The sequence below is a fragment of the Salmo salar genome, chromosome ssa08 (genome assembly GCF_905237065.1).
Source record: "Salmo salar chromosome ssa08, Ssal_v3.1, whole genome shotgun sequence".
NCBI classification, from domain to species: domain Eukaryota; kingdom Metazoa; phylum Chordata; class Actinopteri; order Salmoniformes; family Salmonidae; genus Salmo; species Salmo salar.
The window spans coordinates 1676549-1696818 of NC_059449.1; the positions used below are offsets into that span (position 1 = coordinate 1676549).

General features: G+C 41.6%; 1 protein-coding gene and 1 pseudogene across 3 annotated transcripts in view; both read left to right on the forward strand.

Moving 5' to 3' along the window:
• The window catches only part of LOC106610024 (transmembrane protein 131-like), a 124886-nt gene extending 111467 nt beyond the window's left edge, over nucleotides 1–13419 (forward strand). For all 3 annotated transcript variants that reach the window (XM_014209131.2, XM_014209134.2, XM_014209132.2), the window contains 7 exons: nucleotides 824–1030; nucleotides 3458–3536; nucleotides 3919–4034; nucleotides 4367–4493; nucleotides 7927–8003; nucleotides 8148–8287; nucleotides 12878–13419. In XM_014209131.2, coding sequence (XP_014064606.1) covers nucleotides 824–1030; nucleotides 3458–3536; nucleotides 3919–4034; nucleotides 4367–4493; nucleotides 7927–8003; nucleotides 8148–8287; nucleotides 12878–13195 — 1064 coding nt within the window. In that variant the 3' untranslated portion in view covers nucleotides 13196–13419. The remainder of the gene's footprint in view (nucleotides 1–823; nucleotides 1031–3457; nucleotides 3537–3918; nucleotides 4035–4366; nucleotides 4494–7926; nucleotides 8004–8147; nucleotides 8288–12877) is intronic.
• A 3231-nt stretch (nucleotides 13420–16650) lies between these two features.
• LOC106609992 (toll-like receptor 2) lies at nucleotides 16651–19939 on the forward strand (annotated as a pseudogene).
• Nucleotides 19940–20270: the final 331 nt, after the last annotated feature.

Here is a 20270-nt window from a genome sequence, read left to right on the forward strand (position 1 = left end):
AGTAGGCCTCGGCTCCATTAAAAAACCCTGTTAAAAAGTCTGATGCAACAGATCACAACGTTTAGCTTAAGATTAACTATTATTTATTCACATTATAAGCGCAGCAATGCGCACAAGTCAGTAGGCTACGCGCAAACGTTTGTTCCATAACGCAACTGTCACCACACATGCGAGCGGTTTCGTATTTTATAGGCCAAGAGCAGGCTATTACCGGATAACGGAAACCCTGACAAACACACACACACACACTGAAAAAGCTGGGACGTCTATGGTTACACCCCTCAACCACTTGATAACCTGTGGCTATATCTGCCAGTCTGTGGTTAACTTGACCAAAGTTAAACCCTACCCCTCACCTAAACCACCATCCTGTTAAAAGCATTCTGCTGTGTCTGCGATGATATGGACATCTCTAAGTGTATTTACAGCTGACTGACCACAAGTAGGTGCCAAGTGCCTTTTCTTTTTCAACACATTGACATGGTAGATGCTACAGTACATGTCCAGTTTTGCCACATTATCAGAAACATTGGGAATTCCCAATTAAATGTGATGGCTAAAGATGAGAGTGAATGAGTCAAAGTTTGTAGATTGACATTTTATATTGAATATTGGACAGTCCTCAGCATCTCTTTCTTTACATTTTACACTTCATTTAAACAGTTGGAAACAGAAGGGAAGATATGCAAGTGGGAGAAGCTTAGGAAGGTTGGCCATGGGGATTGAAGGGATTGAGCGGTATATTTGACTGGCCTGGAGTGTTACTGCTCGGCCACAGGCTTTACACAGTCCTCAACATCTCTCGCCCTCCTTCCTGTTCTAGGTGTGTGTCTGGTGCGGCCACGGCGGAAGTGTGTGGAGCGGCGCGTGGCGTGCGAATCGGGCTCAGACTCGGGCAGCTCATCAGGTAGCGTGCGGGCTAGCCGCGGCAGCTGGGGCAGCTGGAGTTCTGCCAGCAGCGTTGAGGGAGACAAGGACCCCGATGCCCCGCACCACCGCACACACCACTGCACTACCTCAGCCAGGAAAAGTATGAATGCACTACTGCAGTATGCACACTCACACCACATACACACACTGCACTATATACAACACACACACACACACAAGCACACTTTTATCTATACACTGAGTATACAAAACATGATGCTCTTTCCATTACATAGACTGACCAGTTGTATCCAGGTGAAAGCTATGAACCCTTATTGATGTCACTTGTTAAATTCACTTCAATCAGTGTAGATGAAGGGGAAGAGACAGGTTAAAGAAGGATTTCTAAGCCTTGAGACAATTGAGACATGGATTGTGTATGTGCCATTCAGAGGGTGAATGGGCAAGACAAAATATTTAAGTTCCTTTGAACGGGGTATGATAGATGCCATGCGCACCAGTTTTGTGTGTCAAGAACTGCAACGCTGCTGGGTTTTTCATGTGTGTGCATCAAGAATGGTCCATCACCCAAAGGACATCCAACTGTGGGAAGCATTGGAGTCAACATGACCTCGTATCCCTGTGGAATGCTTTCAACACCTTGCAGAGTCCATGCCCCGATGAATTTAGGTTTTTCTTAGGGCAAAATGGGGTTGCAACTCAATATTAGGAAGGTGTTCCCAATGTTTTGTACACTCAGTGTATACACATTCCCCCCACTCGCTACTGCAGCACCTCGGACAGGGAAAGTGCATACACTGTCACAACCACTGCACTGCTCTTATCAGGAAACATGCCCCTAGAGCAGGGCTCTTCAATCCTGTTCCAGGAGAGCTACCGTCCTGTAGGTTTTCACTTTAACCCTAATCTAGCGCCACGGATAGTTAATAACAATAGTTTTTCACCTAGTTGGCTTGGGGATTTGAACCAACGACCTTTCGGTTACTGGCCCAATTGCTAGGGGTTGGAGCGAAAACCTGCAGGAAGGGTTGGAGAACCCTGCCCTAGAGTCGCAGATTAACAGATTAGGGAATGTGTTTTTTTCCCCCCTGGTCCCTACAAATCAATTTATAACATTTTTGACATGCGTTTTTCTGGATTTTTTTGTTGTTATTCTGTCTCTCACTGTTCAAATAAACCTACCATTAAAATTATAGACTGATCATTTCTTTGTCAGTGGGCAAACGTACAAAATCAGCAGGGGATCAAATACTTTTTCCCCCCACTGCTCTGAAGCTCAGAGGGCTGGGGGGGTTGGAAGTGGGACTGGAGACTCTACAGAGCACTGTGGTGCTGGGTTAGGTTAGGCCAGATGTTTACTTTTCCTTTGGCTCTGAGTGACTTTGTCTGTGTACACCTCATCAGACATGGAAATGTTGCATCCGTCTTTCACCTCACCTATTTCTTTCTCTCTTTCTCTCGGTCTACCTCTCTCTCTCTGTCTACAGCTCTCTCTCTCTCTCTCTCAGCCATCTAATTCCTGTGTTTTGAGGGGTGCAAAATCCACTTGTCACTTAAATCTCTTACCTTGGTGACTCTTTCTCACACTTGCTAGTGCCATTCGTGTTTTCTCGTTGACATAAGGACCGCAGAAATGTTTCTAATGACCTGTCAAATCCCCTCTGGTAATGGCTGAAATGGGCTCAATGGAATACATTGGTTTTCCTCTGCATCTATAAGAACGCTAACACAACGTCTGGGATTTAACGCACCGTCTCGACAGTTACATCACAAGAAAGATATCTTATTTTGATCGGTTTAGATTGATGTGCAATCGAAAAAAAAGTTATGATTTAATTAAAATGTTTGCAAATTAGAGGCGCAACTTCTGAAAATTAAAGCTCAGATTATAGTGATGTTATGTCTGATCTCGCAAACAATGGAAAGCAGGTATAAATAGGTGTAATCTAGAGCTAGTGTTTTAATTTTAAAAACGCATGGTTATCCTTCTCTTGACACACTTGTTGAATTATGCAAGAGAACGTGACAACAAAATGAATAATTCATGAGGCTGTCTAGACAGTGCAGGTAGGCCTAGAGACAGCAAGTGTGTTGTTGTTGGTTGTAGCCCTGTTCCACCCCTTTATACAAATGTATTCATGAATGCAAATACACCCAGGCAAATGAGGCACGTAATATTGTTTATTTTATCACAAAGTATAAAAAAAATACCTGGGAGTAAAAAATATATATATTTTACAATAAATGTAATACCTGAATTCCCACCAAAATGCCTGAACTCCATTCATTATTTGTCCCTGCCAGTACAATGTTTTATGTGCAAAAATGCAGTCAATATCTGATAGAGTTTTTTTTTTTTCAATCTGAACATTTGTAGTATTTTCACTGTTGCATTTATTAGAATTGTTATTTAAACCTTTTAACAATTTCGATTAACATTACTACTCCCACGCTTTCTCTCCCTCTCTGACACTGATATAGTAGAAAAGGGATGAATGAACTAACATGTTTTCATTAGAAAGCAGGGTCAGAGTTGTGATTTGTAGCTGTGTGTCTGTGTCCACAGGGGACTCCATGCAGTACGGTGTCTACCCAGCCGAGAGGGACAGATACCAGACCATGATCTCCACCTACAAGGCCCAGAGGTACACACACATTAACTGATTTAATCGCACAAACACAGACCGATAAATACACACATGTAAACACACACAGCAACCACATAGAATGGAAGACATACTCTTATGGTCATTTAGCAGAATATTTTATATAAAGCTACTTACAGTTCAACCAACAACTGTAGTGTGCAGGCACGGCCATACTCTAAACAACTGAACCACTCTTATCGTGTTTCAAGAAGTGTACTATCATTCTAAAAGTCCTTACTGACAAAGACACTTTGATCCTATCAACCCTAATGGAGAAGTCACAGTTCCAATAATAATGCTGGTTATTTATGTACATTTTTTAAGTGCTTTTCATTACACACATAATCTCAAAGTGCTATATCTGTCCCCTGGTGTGCAGCATGAATAACCTGTACAGGAAGGAGCCTTGCCAAAGCCCAACAGAGCCCGCCCTAGTGCCCCCCAACTTTGCCCCCAGCTTCGCTTCTGTAGCAGCCCGCATGGACAGCACCATGGGTGAGTGAAGTGCTCAGTCAATAAATGTTGACATACCTGTACATCAGAATCTGTGTGTAAAATGTCTTGTCTATTATAAATCTAAAGTTGATCTCAAAAGGGAAGTGCTATAAAATTAGCATGCAAGGGTATTGTTTTGTTTGTCGTTGCATAAATGCGTTTCGCGAATCTGTGCGATTGCTGTAAATGTTTGGTGCGGTAAATCGGGGATGGCCAACCCTCTTTCTGGACAGCCAAGTATGCAGGCTTTTTCTCCAACCCTACTATAAAGCCTGTGTTACTGCTTACCTTGTTATAAATGCTCTATGTTAATTGTTTCCCTCTTCTCTCAGATGTGGCGGGCCAGTATTTTCCTGAGGAGACTTGGTCGGCTCCCTCTGTGCCCCTCACCAATGAGTTCAGGTACAATGCCTCAGAGGCCGTGCCCTACGTACCTCAAGCCTCAGCCCCCTTCAATGGGTAGGTCACTAAGCCAAGAGGAAATGTACTAATTGTGTCTTTTGTACAATCATGTTGTAGCTTAGGAAGCCATTTTCATTGTCAGGCCATGTTGATCATACAGCTATTGTATACAGTAATCATTTGCCTATGAACCAGAGTTCATAGCACTGAGGTGGTATGCCCTAGTAGGAAGTCGACTGTGTGTAGCTCACCCTGCACTATTACCTCAAACATAAAAAACATTCTCATGTCTACCTACTTCTCATAAGCTTCCCAGTAAAGCAATAAAAACAATCAAGAATGCCAGAAGAGTGCTAAAAATGGCCCACATTAACATATGTATCCTAAGAAACAAGGTTCATGAAATAACTTGCTAGTAATAGATGACATTCATATTCTAAAACTCACTTCGATAATACCTTTGATACAGTGGTAGCAATACATGGTTATAACACCTACAGAAAAGACAGGAATGCCAATGGGGCCAGTGTTGCGGTCTATATTCAGAGCCACATTCCTGTAAAGCTTAGAGAGGATCTCATGTTAAATACTGTTGAAGTAATATGGCTTCAGGTTCACCTGCCTCACCTAAAGCCCATTCGGGTGGGAAGCTGCTATAAACCACAAACTGCTAACAGTCAGTAACTGGATAATATGTGTGAAATGCTTGATAATGTATGTGATATCAACAGAGGTATATTCTTCTGGGTGACCTTAATATTGACTGGCTTTCATCAAGCTGCCCACTCAAGAAAACGCATCAAACTGTAACCAGTGCCTGCAACCTTTATTTAACTAGGCAAGTCAGTTAAGAACAAATTCTTATTTACAATGACGGCCTACCTCGGCCAAACCTGGACGATGCTGGGCCAATTGTGCGTTGCCCTATGGGACTCCTAATCACGAGCGTATGGGATACAGCCTGGATTCGAACTAGGGACTGTAGTGACGCCTCTTGCACTGAGATGCAGTGCCTTAGACCACTGCACCACCCCCACTCTGGGTTCAGGTTGTCAGTCAACCTACCAGGGTGTTTACAAACAGCACAGAAATGAATTCATCGACATGTGTTGATCACATCTTTACTAATGCTGCAGAAATCTGCCTTACTGCAGTATCCAAATCCATCGAATGTAGTGATCACAATATAGTAGCCATATTTAGGAAAACCAAAGTTCCAAAGGCTGGGCCTAATATAGTGTATAAGAGGTCATACAATACGTTTTGTTGTGATTGCTATGTTGATGATGTAAAGAATATTTGCTAGTCTGTGGTGTGTAATGAGGAGCAACCAGACACTGAACTTGACACGTTTATGAAATTGCTTTTTCCAGTTACTAATAAGCATGCACCCATTAAGAAAATGACTGTAAAAACGGATCAATCCCCGTGGATTGATGAGGAATTGAAACATTTTATGGTTGAGAGGGATGTGGCAAAAGGCATGGCAAATAAGTCTGGCTGCACAACCTATGCAATACTGCAAACTGAGAAATAATGTGACTTAACTGAATGAAAAGAATAAACTATCCTATGAAACAAAGATAAATGAAGGATAGTAATACGCTTTGCAGCACCTTGCCGGCTACTTCAATGATTTGTTTTCATCTGCAAGATTAGCAAACTTAAGCATGACATGCCAGCAACAAACGCTGACACTACACATCCAAGTATATCTGACCAAATTATGAAAGACAAGCATTGTCATTTTGAATTCCGAAAAGTGAGTGTGGAAGAGGTGAAAAAATCCACCTGGGTCTGACAACTTGGATGGAAAATTGCTGAGGATAATAGTGTACAATATTGCAACTCCTATTTACCATATTTTCATTGTAAGCCTATAAGAAAGTGTGTGCCCTCAGGCCTGGAGGGAAGCAAAAGTCATTCCGCTACCCAAGAATTGTAAAGCCCCTTAACTGGCTCTAATAGCCGGCCAATCAGCCCGTTACCAAATTGTGTTGGACCAGATTTATTTGTATTTATTTTTCATTTAACCTGTAACTATGCTACAATGCTATTTTACATGAAATATATTGACAACAGACTTTCAGCACTTTATAGGGAAGGACATTCAACACTTACACAAATGACTGATTGGCTGAGAGAAATTTATAATAAAAAGATGGTAGGAGTTGTTTTGTTAGACTTCTGTGCGGCTTTTGACATTATCGATCATAGTATACTGCTGGAAGAACGTATGTGTTATAGCGTTACACCCCCTGCTGTGTTGTTGATAAAGAGTTACCTGTCTAACAGAACACAGACGGTATTCTTTAATGGAAGCTCCTCCAACATAATCCAGATAGAATCAGGAATTCTCTGTATCTATCTATGCGGATGACTCAACACTTTACACGTCAGCTACTACAGCGAGTGAAATTACTGCAACACTTAACAAAAAGCTGCAGTCAGTTTCTTAATGGGTTGCAAGAAATAAGTTGGTCCTAAATATTTCTAAAACTAAAAGCATTGTATTTGGCACAAATTATTCACTAAGCCCTAAACCTCAACTACATATTCTAATGAATAATGTGGAAATTGAGCAAGTTGAGGTGACTAAACTGCTTGGAGTTGTTGATGCAACAGTAGCTAAGATGGGGAAGAAGTCTGTCCATAATAAATCGCTGCTCTGCCTTCTTAAAACCACTATCAACAAGGCGGGTCCTAGAGGCTCTAGTTTTGTTGCACCTGGACTACTGTTCATTCGTGTGGTCAGGTGCCACAAAGAGGGACTTTGGCTCAGAACAGGGCAGCATGGCTGGCCCTTAAATGTACATGGAGAGCTAACATTAATGATATGCATGTCCATCTCTCATGGCTCAAAGTAGAGGAGATATTGACTTCATCACTACTTGATTTTATAAGAAGCATTGACATGCTGAATGCACCAAGCTGTTTGTTTTAAACTACTAACACACAGCTCGGATACCCATGCATACCCCACAAGACTTGCCACCAGAGGTCTCTTCATTATCCCCAAGTTCAGAACAGACTATGGGAGGTGCACAGTGCTACATAGAGCCATGACTACATGGAACTCTATTCCACGTCAGGTAACTGATGCAAGCAGTAGAATCAGATATATATATTTTTTAAATAAAAATAAACCTTATGGAACAGCGGGGACTGTGAAGAGACAGGCACACGCATATACATAACACATACACTCTACACACGCGTATGGCTTTTGTATTGTAGATATGTGGTACTGGAGTAGTGGCCTGAGTGCACAGACTTAATGTGTTGTGAAATGTAATGTCATGTAATATTTGTAATTATATGTAACTGCCTTAATGTTGCTGGACCACAGGGATCCTTAATAAATGCAAATGTGTTTACCCCTGTGATGTGGTTACCTGTCAAATTATATACTTTTTTATTGTGAAATTATGTGTGTTAGCTGATTTACAATTTTGTGTTTTCGTTAATGTATATTGTTGTTCTTGAACAGCTTCCCTTGGAACAGTGCCAACAGCCAATGTAACAGCCCGTATGCATACTGTGGTCAGGGCAACTACATGTCAGCAGGTAGGCGTCAAATCTACTGTGTTATTGTGAGTAAAATGTCTTATACAGGTCTCCCTTGAAAAGGGCTTTTGATCTCAATGGTACAACCTGGTGGAATATCATGGGAAAAACACTTACCATTGTATCTGTACCATCGGTCCGCAGGCAACACCAACTTCCACAACAGTTTCCCATGCCAACCAGAGAGCCAGACGGTAACCTACAGCCACCGGCCCAGCTGGAGCGAGGAGTGTTCCCAGGAGGCTCCCTCAACCTGGGATACAGCCGGCTGTGTGGGCAGCAAGGTAAACCTCCGGGACCCGCTGCTGGCTCCATTCAACCTAATCCCCCTAATATCCATCATTACTGCCCCCGTCTGCCTCAGTCAATGACCTAGTCCTAACCACTTGACTTCGTGCAGGTTTACTAAGTGTCTGCACCAAAGAAAGAGATAAAACAAGGAACTGCCTTCATTTACACTTAAGATTCATGTTTTTTTCTTCAACCCTTTATTTTGCCCTCTTGATCTGTCCCCAATGTTTAATTCCTTGTCGAAAAAGGCATGTGCAAATGCTTAGTAAATCTGTCACAGTTAAGCTTAGTATTTAATATTATATATTTATTATATATAATATTATATATTTTAATATAAACTATAAAGGATTATTTGAAATTATTTATCCTGTTAGGGCTAGGGGGCAGTATTTACACGGCCGGATAAAAAACGTACCCGATTTAATCTGGTTATTACTACTGCCCAGAAACTAGAATATGCATATAATGATTGGCTTTGGATAGAAAACACCCTAAAGTTTCTAAAACTGTTTGAATGGTGTCTGTGAGAATAACAGAACTCATATGGCAGGCAAAAACCTGAGAAGATTCTGAACAGGAAGTGGCCTGTCTGACAAGTTGTTGTTCATCTTGGCTCTTTTTATTGAAGACTGAGGATCTTTGCTGTAACGTGACACTTCCTACGGCTCCCATAGGCTCTCAGAGCCCGGGAAAAAGCTGAATGATATCGAGGCAGCCCCAGGCTGAAACACATTATCGCGTTTGGATAGTGGCTGGTCAGAGTACTCTGAGACTCGAGATGTTTTTATTTTCTCTCTCTTTGTACGTATACACGCTTTCCCGGTCGGAATATTATCGCTTTTTTTACGAGAAAAATGGCATAAAAATTGATTTTAAACAGCGGTTGACATGCTTCGAAGTGCGGTATTGGAATATTTAGACATTTTTTGTCACGAAATGCGCCATGCTCGTCACCCTTATTTACCCTTTCGGATAGTGTCTTGAACGCACGAACAAAACGCCGCTATTTGGATATAACAATGGATTATTTGGGACCAAACCAACATTTGTTATTGAAGTAGAAGTCCTGGGAGTGCATTCTGACGAAGAACAGCAAAGGTAATAACATTTTTCTTATAGTAAATCTGACTTTGGTGAGTGCTAAACTTGCTGGGTGTCTAAATAGCTAGCCCTGTGATGCCGGGCTATCTACTTAGAATATTGCAAATTGTGCTTTCACCGAAAAGCTATTTTAAAATCGGACATATCGAGTGCATAGAGGAGTTCTGTATCTATAATTCTTAAAATAATTATGTTTTTTGTGAACGTTTATCGTGAGTAATTTAGTAAATTCACCGGAAGTTTGCGGGGGTATGCTAGTTCTGAACGTCACATGCTAATGTAAAAAGCTGTTTTTTGATATAAATATGAACTTGATTGAACAAAACATGCATGTATTGTATAACATAATGTCCTAAGATTGTCATCTGATGAAGATCATCAAAGGTTAGTGCTGCATTTAGCTGTGGTTTGGGTTTATGTGACATTATATGCTAGCTTGAAAAATGGGTGTCTGTTTATTTCTGGCTGGGTACTCTGCTGACATAATCTAATGTTTTGCTTTCGTTGTAAAGCCTTTTTGAAATCGGACAGTGTGGTTAGATTAACGAGAGTCGTGTCTTTAAAATGGTGTAAAATAGTCATATGTTTGAGAAATTGAAGTAATAGCATTTCTAAGGTATTTGAATAACGCGCCACAGGATTCCACTGGCTGTTACGTAGGTGGGACGAAATCGTCCCACTGGCCCTAGAGAAGTTAAGTGGATAATGAATATGTGTGTTATTGTAACTCATCTGAATCTGTGGAGCTACCGTTTTGTTGACTGTCTGTTTTCTGAAACGCCCTTGGCCTCTGTAACCTCTGTTTTTCCCTTTTGGTGTGCTGTCTGGTTATCAAATTTACGTCACAATCTAACTGTGTGATTTATAACAAAGGAAATAGAGCTTATAAAATAGGAACTGCAATCTCTGTGGTTTGAATGGGAATCTAGAGAGTGAGGCTTTGACTGCTTCTCTGTCGTGGAGAACTTCCACTTTTCACAAACTACCCACCATGGTTCTGGCCTCAGCATGGGTCAATACAATGTAGATCATAGTCTTTCGGTTTTATTTTAGACACCATTGTTTACCTGTTATTTATACAAAACAATGTCACTGACCGTTTGATGACATAGATGATTCCTTTCTTTTCCTAATTCTTAGTAAAAGTCACATAAGTGGTACTCATCATTGTATTGAATTGTTTTCTAACAAGAACCAGAAAGTAAATATCAAAATACTAGTGGTGACAGGGCTGTAAAATGAAGCTTTTATGCTTAATTTTTTAGCAAGATCCTGACCACCTCCATTATCACGTCTTGTGTGCAATGTTCCCTCAAATATGTTTTAGCACTGAGCAAATTTCTGGTCTGCTGAGTGCAAACTTGAATGTTGTGAAAGTTCTGTGCAACTTCCAGCATTTACTCTGAACACTGAGGCTCTACCCGCGTTAAATTATAGTTTTAAAAGTGGCCATGTAGGCTACTGTGGCTATTTGATCATAGTGTAGGCCTACCACAGTGGTCTACCATAAAAAAAACTGGAGAAAATACATCCCATAATATTTTAACATGGAAATAGCAGTTCTATCATTCAGCCTACAGTAGCAGCCAATGTGTGGTGTTCAATGTAGGTCTACATTCCATGGGACTTTTGAAGGAAAAAAACATGCAGGGCTTTTCATTAACCTTCAGACAAGGAGTTGACTGAAAATGTTGTTGTTTGATGCAAGAAACCACTTTACAAAATAAAATGCATTATTATTCCCATATTCCCAAATTATGCTACCCTCTGCCTATTGGCTACTTAGTTTATTCAAGCCTGTCTCAAAAAACAACACTGCATCTCTAAGACAAAAAAAAGCTCTTTACCTGACTCGCTTTTCAAAAATGTCTAGAGATGTATACGTTTTGTGCTCTTGTAGGAATCAATCACGCCCCTATTGCTGACTACAAATGATCTGTAACTGGGCTAATAACTCACTAACTAGCAAAGGATATGAACAAAATGTTTACATGTGGCTACATGCAGCTCTCGACTGATCTCCAAACAAGCGCATCTACTCACGGCCGCTCATGCTGTAAACACAGTCCAGTTCAAAGTAAATTGCACAGATCCATATATGGCAATGGTTTATTTGCATATAGGCCTACTGCAGCTCTGATTTGTTTGTCCCGCACCGGTCTGTGTAGAGTACGGGCGGAGTAGTGCGTATCAATGCAATAGAATCCCACTCCAATGTGTTCTGCTACAACAAAATCTCTTGCATAGTTTCAGTATGTTGCACTGAAAGTGGCTAATATTGTGTTGATTCGATCACAATTGCCACAGTAAAGGGAAACGTTGATAGTGTTAACAGGAAAAACTAGAACAGTGATCACTGTCAAGATTAATTTGTGTCAAAATGCAAGCTGAGATCTACCGCTCCGATTTTTTTTTTTAACATGATTTACAAAACGTAAGCCTATGCAACATTACCCAATTTAAAACCGTACTGTAGCAATGAGTTTTGTGCTGTAAGCTATAGTGTAGGCCTACCACATAACAATATGTTATGACCGAATATTGGCTTTGCTTGAATTGCCTTGCAATTGTTGTTCGGCCCATTTAAAAAAATTATAATTCAACATTTGAGGTAGGCTATATGATCACATCAGTAATAGATCCGTTGTTGTATTACTTGTGAAGCACAGCTGAGTGAGCATACGTTTAAATAATTAGCTTTTTTATAAAAAGATTTACTGGGCTTATGGTGCCTGCATCTGTCTCAGCGGAGGGAGAGAGCAGCAGACTGAAAATCTGCCTCTCAACATCCCTCAGCTCTCCCTTTCCTCCACTGACACTGACCATAAAGGGACACCGTCTTCCAGATGATGGCCAAACCTGAGTCGCACCGCATTATTTCTGCCCCATGCTCAAATTTGTTACTCCTATGAACAGAGAAAGGGAAATATTCCTCGATATTAAAAAATACCCAAGCCACAAATAATAACAACGCAAGCCTATATATGCACTTTCCTACTCATTCATTACTGTTGCAGTGCTTGTTGTAGCGCTGAGTGGAAATAGGAAGAACGTGTATTTTATGGCTTATAAAACTCACTCATAAAAACATAATCTCTTTGCTGTATTCATTGACAGTCTCTCTAGTGGTTTTTTAAATCTCGTTTTGAAGTCTCACAGTATCAACTTTACTGTAGCTTTCTTTTATGCCTGCTACGTTACTGCAGACACGGTCATCTGTGCCATCCGATTGGCCAGCGGTAGACCTATTGTGCACTTGATTTTCTCTTTGGGCCTGCTGGGAACGCAGAGTTTGTACCTTCAGACACATGAAATGGTTAAAAATGGCAACAGTTCTAGAGGGAACATTGTGTGTATAGGAATTCAAACACAGCTTCTCATAAACTTTACTTTTAGATTTTTGCCATCAATGAAGTGTCCAGCAACATTTAATCTTTTCTAAACCAGATTTTGTTTCTCTCACTCTGTTTCCCCCTTAGCCATATTTCCCCGGCACCAGGAGCCTGTCCCCCATGTCCAGTCTGTTCGGTTCCATCTGGACCCCCCAGAGTGAGCCATACCAAAGCCACTTCCAGCCAGAGCGCTCGGTCCCCATGAACCCGGTGTCCCCTGTCTGCCCCATCACCCCACCTCACGCCCCCTTCAACCGGGAGCCTGGGGGCATGTGCCGCCCCAAGCAGTACTCCAGCTTCAACCCCTTCGGCCCCCACATGAACCTGGACATTTGGAACTCCTCATCCAACCGCAGCTCAAACTCACAGCTGTCCAACGACTCGGGCTACTGCGGCGACGTTTAATAAAAACCTGGCATAACCAACAACGACAAACAAAAACGATGCTATAAAATAAAGGAACAAGAAATGAATGTGCTTTTATCGATAATGGGGAAGAAATGTGAATATTCCTTTACTTTTATGTTCCTTTTTTTCAAACGTTCAATGTTGTGAAAAGTTAAGCATTTGTTGTATATTTTTCTAGATGTTTTGATCATAGAAAATAAAAAAAATTTAAAAGTTTTGTACTTGATGTCTTGTTTGCGCTTTGTCCCCCACGCTACAACTATTTAGAATATGGCAGTAACCGAGGGACCATATAAGCTTGTTATCTTTGCCATCCATCAAAATCACATTCATACAGCAGTTTAAATCGCTTTACAAAAACAATTATAACCAGAAAATGTCACAGAATTCAAATGTACAGTCGTGGCCAAAAGTTTTGAGAATGACACAAATATTAATTTCCTCAAAGTTTGCTGCTTCAGTGTCTTTAGATATTTTTGTCGGATGTTACTATGGAATACTGAAGTATAATTACAAGCATTTCATAAGTGTCAAAGGCTTTAATTGACAATTACATGAAGTTGATGCAAAGAGTCAATATTTGCAGTGTTGACCCTTCTTTTTCAAGTCCTCTGCAATCTGCCCTGGCATGCTGTCAATTAACTTCTGGGCCACATACTGACTGATGGCAGCCCATTCTTGCATAATCAATGCTTGGAGTTTGTCAGAATTTGTGGGTTTTTGTTTGTCCACCTGCCTCTTGAGGATTGACCACAAGTTCTCAATGGGATTATGGTCTGGGGAGTTTCCTGGCCATGGACCCAAAATATCAATGTTTTGTTCCCCGAGCCACTTAGTTATCACTTTTTCCTAATGGCAAGGTGCTCCATCATGCTGGAAAAAGGCATTGTTTGTCACGAAACTGTTCCTTGATGGTTGGAAGAAGTTGCTCTCGGAGGATGTGTTGGTACCATTCTTTATTCATGACTGTGTTCTTAGGCAACATTGTGAGTGAGCCCACTCCCTTGGCTGAGAAGCAACCCCATCCTGAGACATGAATGGTCTCAGGATGCTTTATGTTGGCATGACACAGGACTGATGGTAGCGCTCACCTTGTCTTCTCCGGACAAGCTTTTTTCCAGATGCCCCAAACAATCGGAAAGGGGATTCATCAGAGAAAATGACTTTACCCCCGTCCTTAGCAGTCCAATCCCTGTACCTTTTGCAGAATATCAGTCTGTCCTTGATGTTTTTCCTGGAGAGAAGTGGCTTCTTTGCTGCCCTTCTTGACACCAGGCCATCCTCCAAAAGTTTTCACCTCACTGTGCGTGCAGATGCACTCACACCTGCCTGCTGCCATTCCTGAGCAAGCTCTGTACTGGTGGTGCCCCGATCCCGCAGCTGAATCAACTTTAGGAGACGGTCCTGGCGCTTGCTGGACTTCCTTGGGCGCCCTGAAGCCGCCTTCACAACAATTGAACCGCTCTCCTTGAAGTTCTTGATGATCCGATAAATGGTTGATTTAGGTGCAATCTTACTGGCAGCAATATCCTTGGCTGTGAAGCCCTTTTTGTGCAAAGCAATGATGACGGCACGTGTTTCCTTGCAGGTAAACATGGTTGACAGAGGAAGAACAATGATTCCAAGCACCACCCTCCTTTTGAAGCTTCCATTCTGTTATTCGAACTCAATCAGCATGACAGAGTGATCTCCAGCCTTGTCCTTGTCAACTCACACCTGTGTTAACGAGAGAATCACTGACATGTCAGCTGGTCCTTTTGTGGCAGGGCTGAAATGCAGTGGAAATGTTTTTAGGGGATTCAGTTCATTTGCATGGCAAAGAGGTACTTTTCAATTAATTGCAATTTATCTGATCACTCTTCGTAACATTCTGGAGTATATGCAAATTGCCATCATACAAACTGAGGCAGCAGACTTTAATATTTGTGTAATTCTAAAAACATTTGGCCACGACTGTACAACAGGTGATGACCTAATAATATACAGTGAAACTAAGTGAAATATAGACCAAACCAAGTAATCAATTGATTCAAATTACTGTGCACAATTGATATCAATCAATTAAAAGTATGTTTATAAAAGTCCCATTTTTAAGATTCTAGGATGAGGATATTCGTTGTTGATCTTCGACCACGAACTGAACTATACTGAACAAAAATAAACACAACATGTAACAATTTCAAGTTCATATAACGAAATCAGTCAATTTAAATACATTCAGAAGGCCCTAATCTATGGATTTCACGTGACGGCACGGGTGCAGCCATGGGTGGGTCTGGGAGGGCATAAGCCCACCCCTTGGGAGCCAAGTCCACCCACTTGGGAGGCAGGCCCAGACAATCTGAATGAGTTTTTCCACACAAAAGGGCTTTATTACAGACAGAAATACTCCTGTTTCATCAGCTGTCTGGGTGGTTGGTCTTAGACGATGTGGAGGTCTTTTATTGTCCCCACCACAAGGTGCACCTGTGTAATGATCATGCTTTTTAATCAGCTTCTTGATACGCCACACCTGTCAGGTGAATGGGTTATCTTGGCAAAGGACAAAATGCTCACTAACAGGGATGTAAACACATTTATGCAAAACATTTTAGAAAAAAGCTTTTTGTGCAGATGGAACATTTCTCGGATCTTTTATTTCAGCTCATGAAACATGGGACCAACACTTTACATGTTGGGTTTATATTTTTGTTCAGTATACATCTGAAATAATACTTGATAAAACCAGTCCCCATGTTTCACTCTGGCTTCACTTCCTCTTTTGACTCAATGTACTGTTCCATATGTATTATTGGACAGAGAAAAGGGAAATACTACATTATGCTCACTATTTGGCATAATTTGCCTGGCTACCCAAACTCCTTGCTACGGCCAAACGCTACGCCACGCCACGCCATTCCAATGGACAGTATATTGCTTGCAGGAACAGAGGCTCCAAGGGAATTTGGGACAGTCAAATTCTCACTGACCAGTAAGGGAGACTCAGAACACATTTTAGAAGACGGACCACTCTTATGTTTGTTTGAATCAAGGAACCTAGTGATTTATTTTGCTCTACATTTCTCAAGTTCTAATCATTTAAAAATAATTGTCATAGTTGTATTTCCAGTTTATTAGGAACATGTTTCGCTCCTACAGACGGCGAGTCCCGTGGCAGTGGCTTGCTACATAAAGCAGGCTGAAAGACATTGAGGCATTCAGTTACTGTTCGATTGGGGAAAAGGAGTGACCTAAGCGACTTAGTGCCAGGCACACCGGGTCCAACATCTCAGAAACGTCCGGCCTCCTGGACTTTTCACGTATGACAGTGTCAAGGGTTTACCAAGAATGATGCGAAAACTAAAAACATAGTCAGTGGCAGTCCTGTGGACGAAAACAGCTCGTTGATGAGCGGTCGAAGGAGAATGGAAAGAATCGTACAAGCTAACAGGCTGACCACAAACGGGTAAATAATGGCGCAGTACAACAGTGGTGTGTAGAACGGCATCTTGGAGTATAGAACTCGTCAGTCCTTGTCATGGATGTGCTATTGCAGCAGAAGACCACACCGGGTTCCACTCCTATCAGCTAAAAACAAGAAGAAGCGGCTCCAGTTGGCACGCGATCACCAATTGGGCAATTGAGGAGTGGAAAAAAATTGCCTGGTCTGATGAATCCCGCTTCCTGTTGCGTCATGTTGTTGGCAGAGTCAGGACTTGGAGTAAACAGCATGAGACCATGGCCACATTCTGCCTGGTGTCAACGGTACAGGCTGGTGGTGTAATGGTGTGGGGAATGTTTTTTCCTGGCACACGTTAGGTCCCTTGATAACAATGGAGCAACATGTACATGCCCTGAAGAATTCAGGCTGTTTTGGAGGCTAAGGGGTGTCTGACCCAGTACTAGATGGGTGTACCTAATAAACTGTTGTATAGCTCTTGTATAGTTCAATAGCTGTATGTTATATCTTAAAACCTAGTTATTATAATTTGAATAATTGGTCACACTTTTATGAATAACCATTTTAAATGCTTATTTTCATGTCTATGAATTTGAGTGGTTACATTTCTCCAGCCCCATCCATCAGTGGACACACACAGGGATGGGAAGAAAGATTTCTTGAGCAATCTTGAGGTGCTTGTGTTCCATGTCAGTGCTCTAGAAGTCTATAAAAATGGGCGTTTAGAGAAAATTGGACCTGTTGGCAGTGTAACACTTTGTCTAAACAATCAATTTTAGAGAAACATTTTCTTGATTTACAACAGTGTTCCCCAAATTTTGCCTGTGGGTGGTTTTATTTGCCCCCTCAAGTTTTTTGAGCACATAGAAGACTGGAAAAACACCAGTCAGCTCCAAGTGATTTTCATTTAAGATATCTGTTCCCAAGTATTCGCACTCATAATAGAGACACCTGTTGTGTACAAATGTAACCAAGGTTTAAAATGAATATTTTTTTGTCAAACATATGTTTGGGCTTCTTGCGGTCAATTTGCAGTCTACAAATTATTTGTAATTATGTTCCGGCCCCCTACCGTCCACTAAAGATAAAATAGGCCTGCGACTGAATGTAGTTGATCCATGGTTTCCCAACACAACATTAATTTTCACAGATACAGATTCACAAAGCATTGATAATGGGGGGCATTTTGGGCAGTAAAATACAAAGGTGTGAGAAACATTGTTCGTAGAGATGTGAGTGTTTTCGACATAGCTTTTATTGAAACTCAATGCTGTCCTATATTGAGGTGGAGGTTTCCACATTTATTCTGACTGGCCATTGGGGCAGTGGAGACCAGCCTCACCTATGCATGCCAGTCTCTCTTGGCTAAGAGTTGAGGAGAGACTGACTGCATCACTTCTTCTTTTTATAAGAAACAATTAGTTGAAAATCCCAAATTGTTTGCATAGTCAACATACACACAGCTCTGACACACACACTTATGCCACCAGAAGTCTTGTCACAGTCCCCAAATCCATAAGAAATTCAAGAAAGCGTACATTATTATATAGAGCCCTTATTGCATGGAACTTCTATCTCGTATTGCTCAAATAAACAGCAAACCTGGTTTCAAAAAACAGATAAAGCAACATCAAACGGCACAACGCCTCTCCCCTATTTGACCTAGATAGTTTGTGTGTATACATTGATATGTAGGCTATGTGTGCCTTTTAAAATGTTTTATGTAGTTCTGTCCTTGAGCTGTTCTTGTCTATTAATGTTCTGTATTATGTCATTCTGTATCATGTTTCAGGATTTTTTGTGTGGACCCCAGGAAGAGTAGCTGCTGCTTTTGCAACAGCTAATGAGGATCCTAATAAAATACCAAAAATACCCAGAGACTGCTTTTCTTAAAAATGTAGATATTCCTCAATTCTATAATTTCCCTGCCATCTTTTGTCTGGTACCTATTCTACAAGTGCTGCGAAAATTATCGGTGATCAATAGTATAGTTCACACCACTCCTTGTGTAACCTCTGAGGATGTTTCCAGGCTGGAGTATGGACATTAGTGTAAACCTATTCAATGATCAGACAATGCAAGAGATGCTGTGCTATGGCAAGGGTGTACTTTGGGGGCTTAGGACCCTGGACGTCAGCAGACACAATCTGCAATCCTTCAACAATCACCTTTTCACGAAACTGGACAAGTTGACCACCATCGACTTGAGTTCGAATGTTTTCCGTAGCATACTTGACAGCTGCGTCTGGCCTCCAAGTGTCAGCTTACTGAACCTCTCGTCCTCCCACTTAACAAAGGCAACCCTTTGCCTTCCGAAGAGTTTGCACGTTCTTGATTTAAGCGACAATGACCTGACGCTGTTAAACATTGAACTTCCTCTCCTTACTGAGTTGTACTTCTCTGGCAACAAGATCTTGAGTTTGAGGGATGGAAAGTTGTATCTTTGTCTGGAGGTTCTCTCCATTCGCAACAATTCCCTTTGCTCCTTTAGATGTGATGACTTGGAGGGATACAACAAACTAAGGGTTCTGGAGGCTGGTACCAACACATTCGTATGTTCGTGTGACTGTGGCTTTCATGCAAGATGACATGGGTCATCTACTCACCTTACTAGATGGATCTGGGGCCTATGTATGCGAGTCACCTGACGCGGTGAGAGGGATGCCCATCGTAGACGCTCGGCTATCAGTGTTTGAGTGCCATGCAACATTATTCCTGTCCCTTCTTTGCACTAGCATTCTCATGGTCTTTCCTGTGTCTGGATGTCTCTGTTACAACTGTGATGCCCTGTGGTACCTAAAAATTACCTGGGTTTGGCTGAGGAGGCCAGTTCTCAAGAGAGACGACCGTTGGCTACGATGTCTTTGTAACCAATAGTGAGAGAGATCTGGGTGGGAGGAGGAGCATCTGGTCCCAGAGCTTGAGCAAGTGCAACAGCCATTACAGATCTACCTCCACAAGAGGGACTTCCTGCCTGGTGGGTGGATCTTGGACAACATCATGGACACCATAGAGAAGAGCCACAGGACACTCTTTGTCCTCTCCCAGAACTTTGTAAGGAGCTATTGGTGTGGGTACGAGCTGGACTATTCCCACTTCCGACTGTTTGATGAAACAATGACAGGGCCGCGTTGAAACTGCTGGAGCCCATTGCCAAGGAAACCATCCCCAAAAGGTTCCGTAAGCTGTGAAAGGTCATGAACTCTAGGACCTACCTGGAATGGCCAGAAGATGACAACCAGTGAACTGAGTTTTGGCAAAGTCTAAAAGTGTCAATACAAAGACCTGAGCAGAAAGCATGAAAAATACATTTGGAGTGAAAATGTAGGTATGCTATTGCTGTGCTGCTGTTATTTGAAACAATGGAATTTCCTTAATGTGAAATGTTTTGTTTATTAAAAGGTGCATCTATGCAATTCAGGGTAGTGTTCTGTAGGCAAAAAAATGGGAGATAATGTTTTGAACCCTACCAGAGATACTGGATATAATGAGGAAATGCGGGTGTCTCCATCCAAACAATGGGATTTGTTGTCCACAGAGCGGAACGTCGGGCTGTCAAGCTCACGTTTATTCCTCTCTGGATTTGTGGATACATCTTGTTATTTGAATATTAGATGAGGGGTGTTGACATCA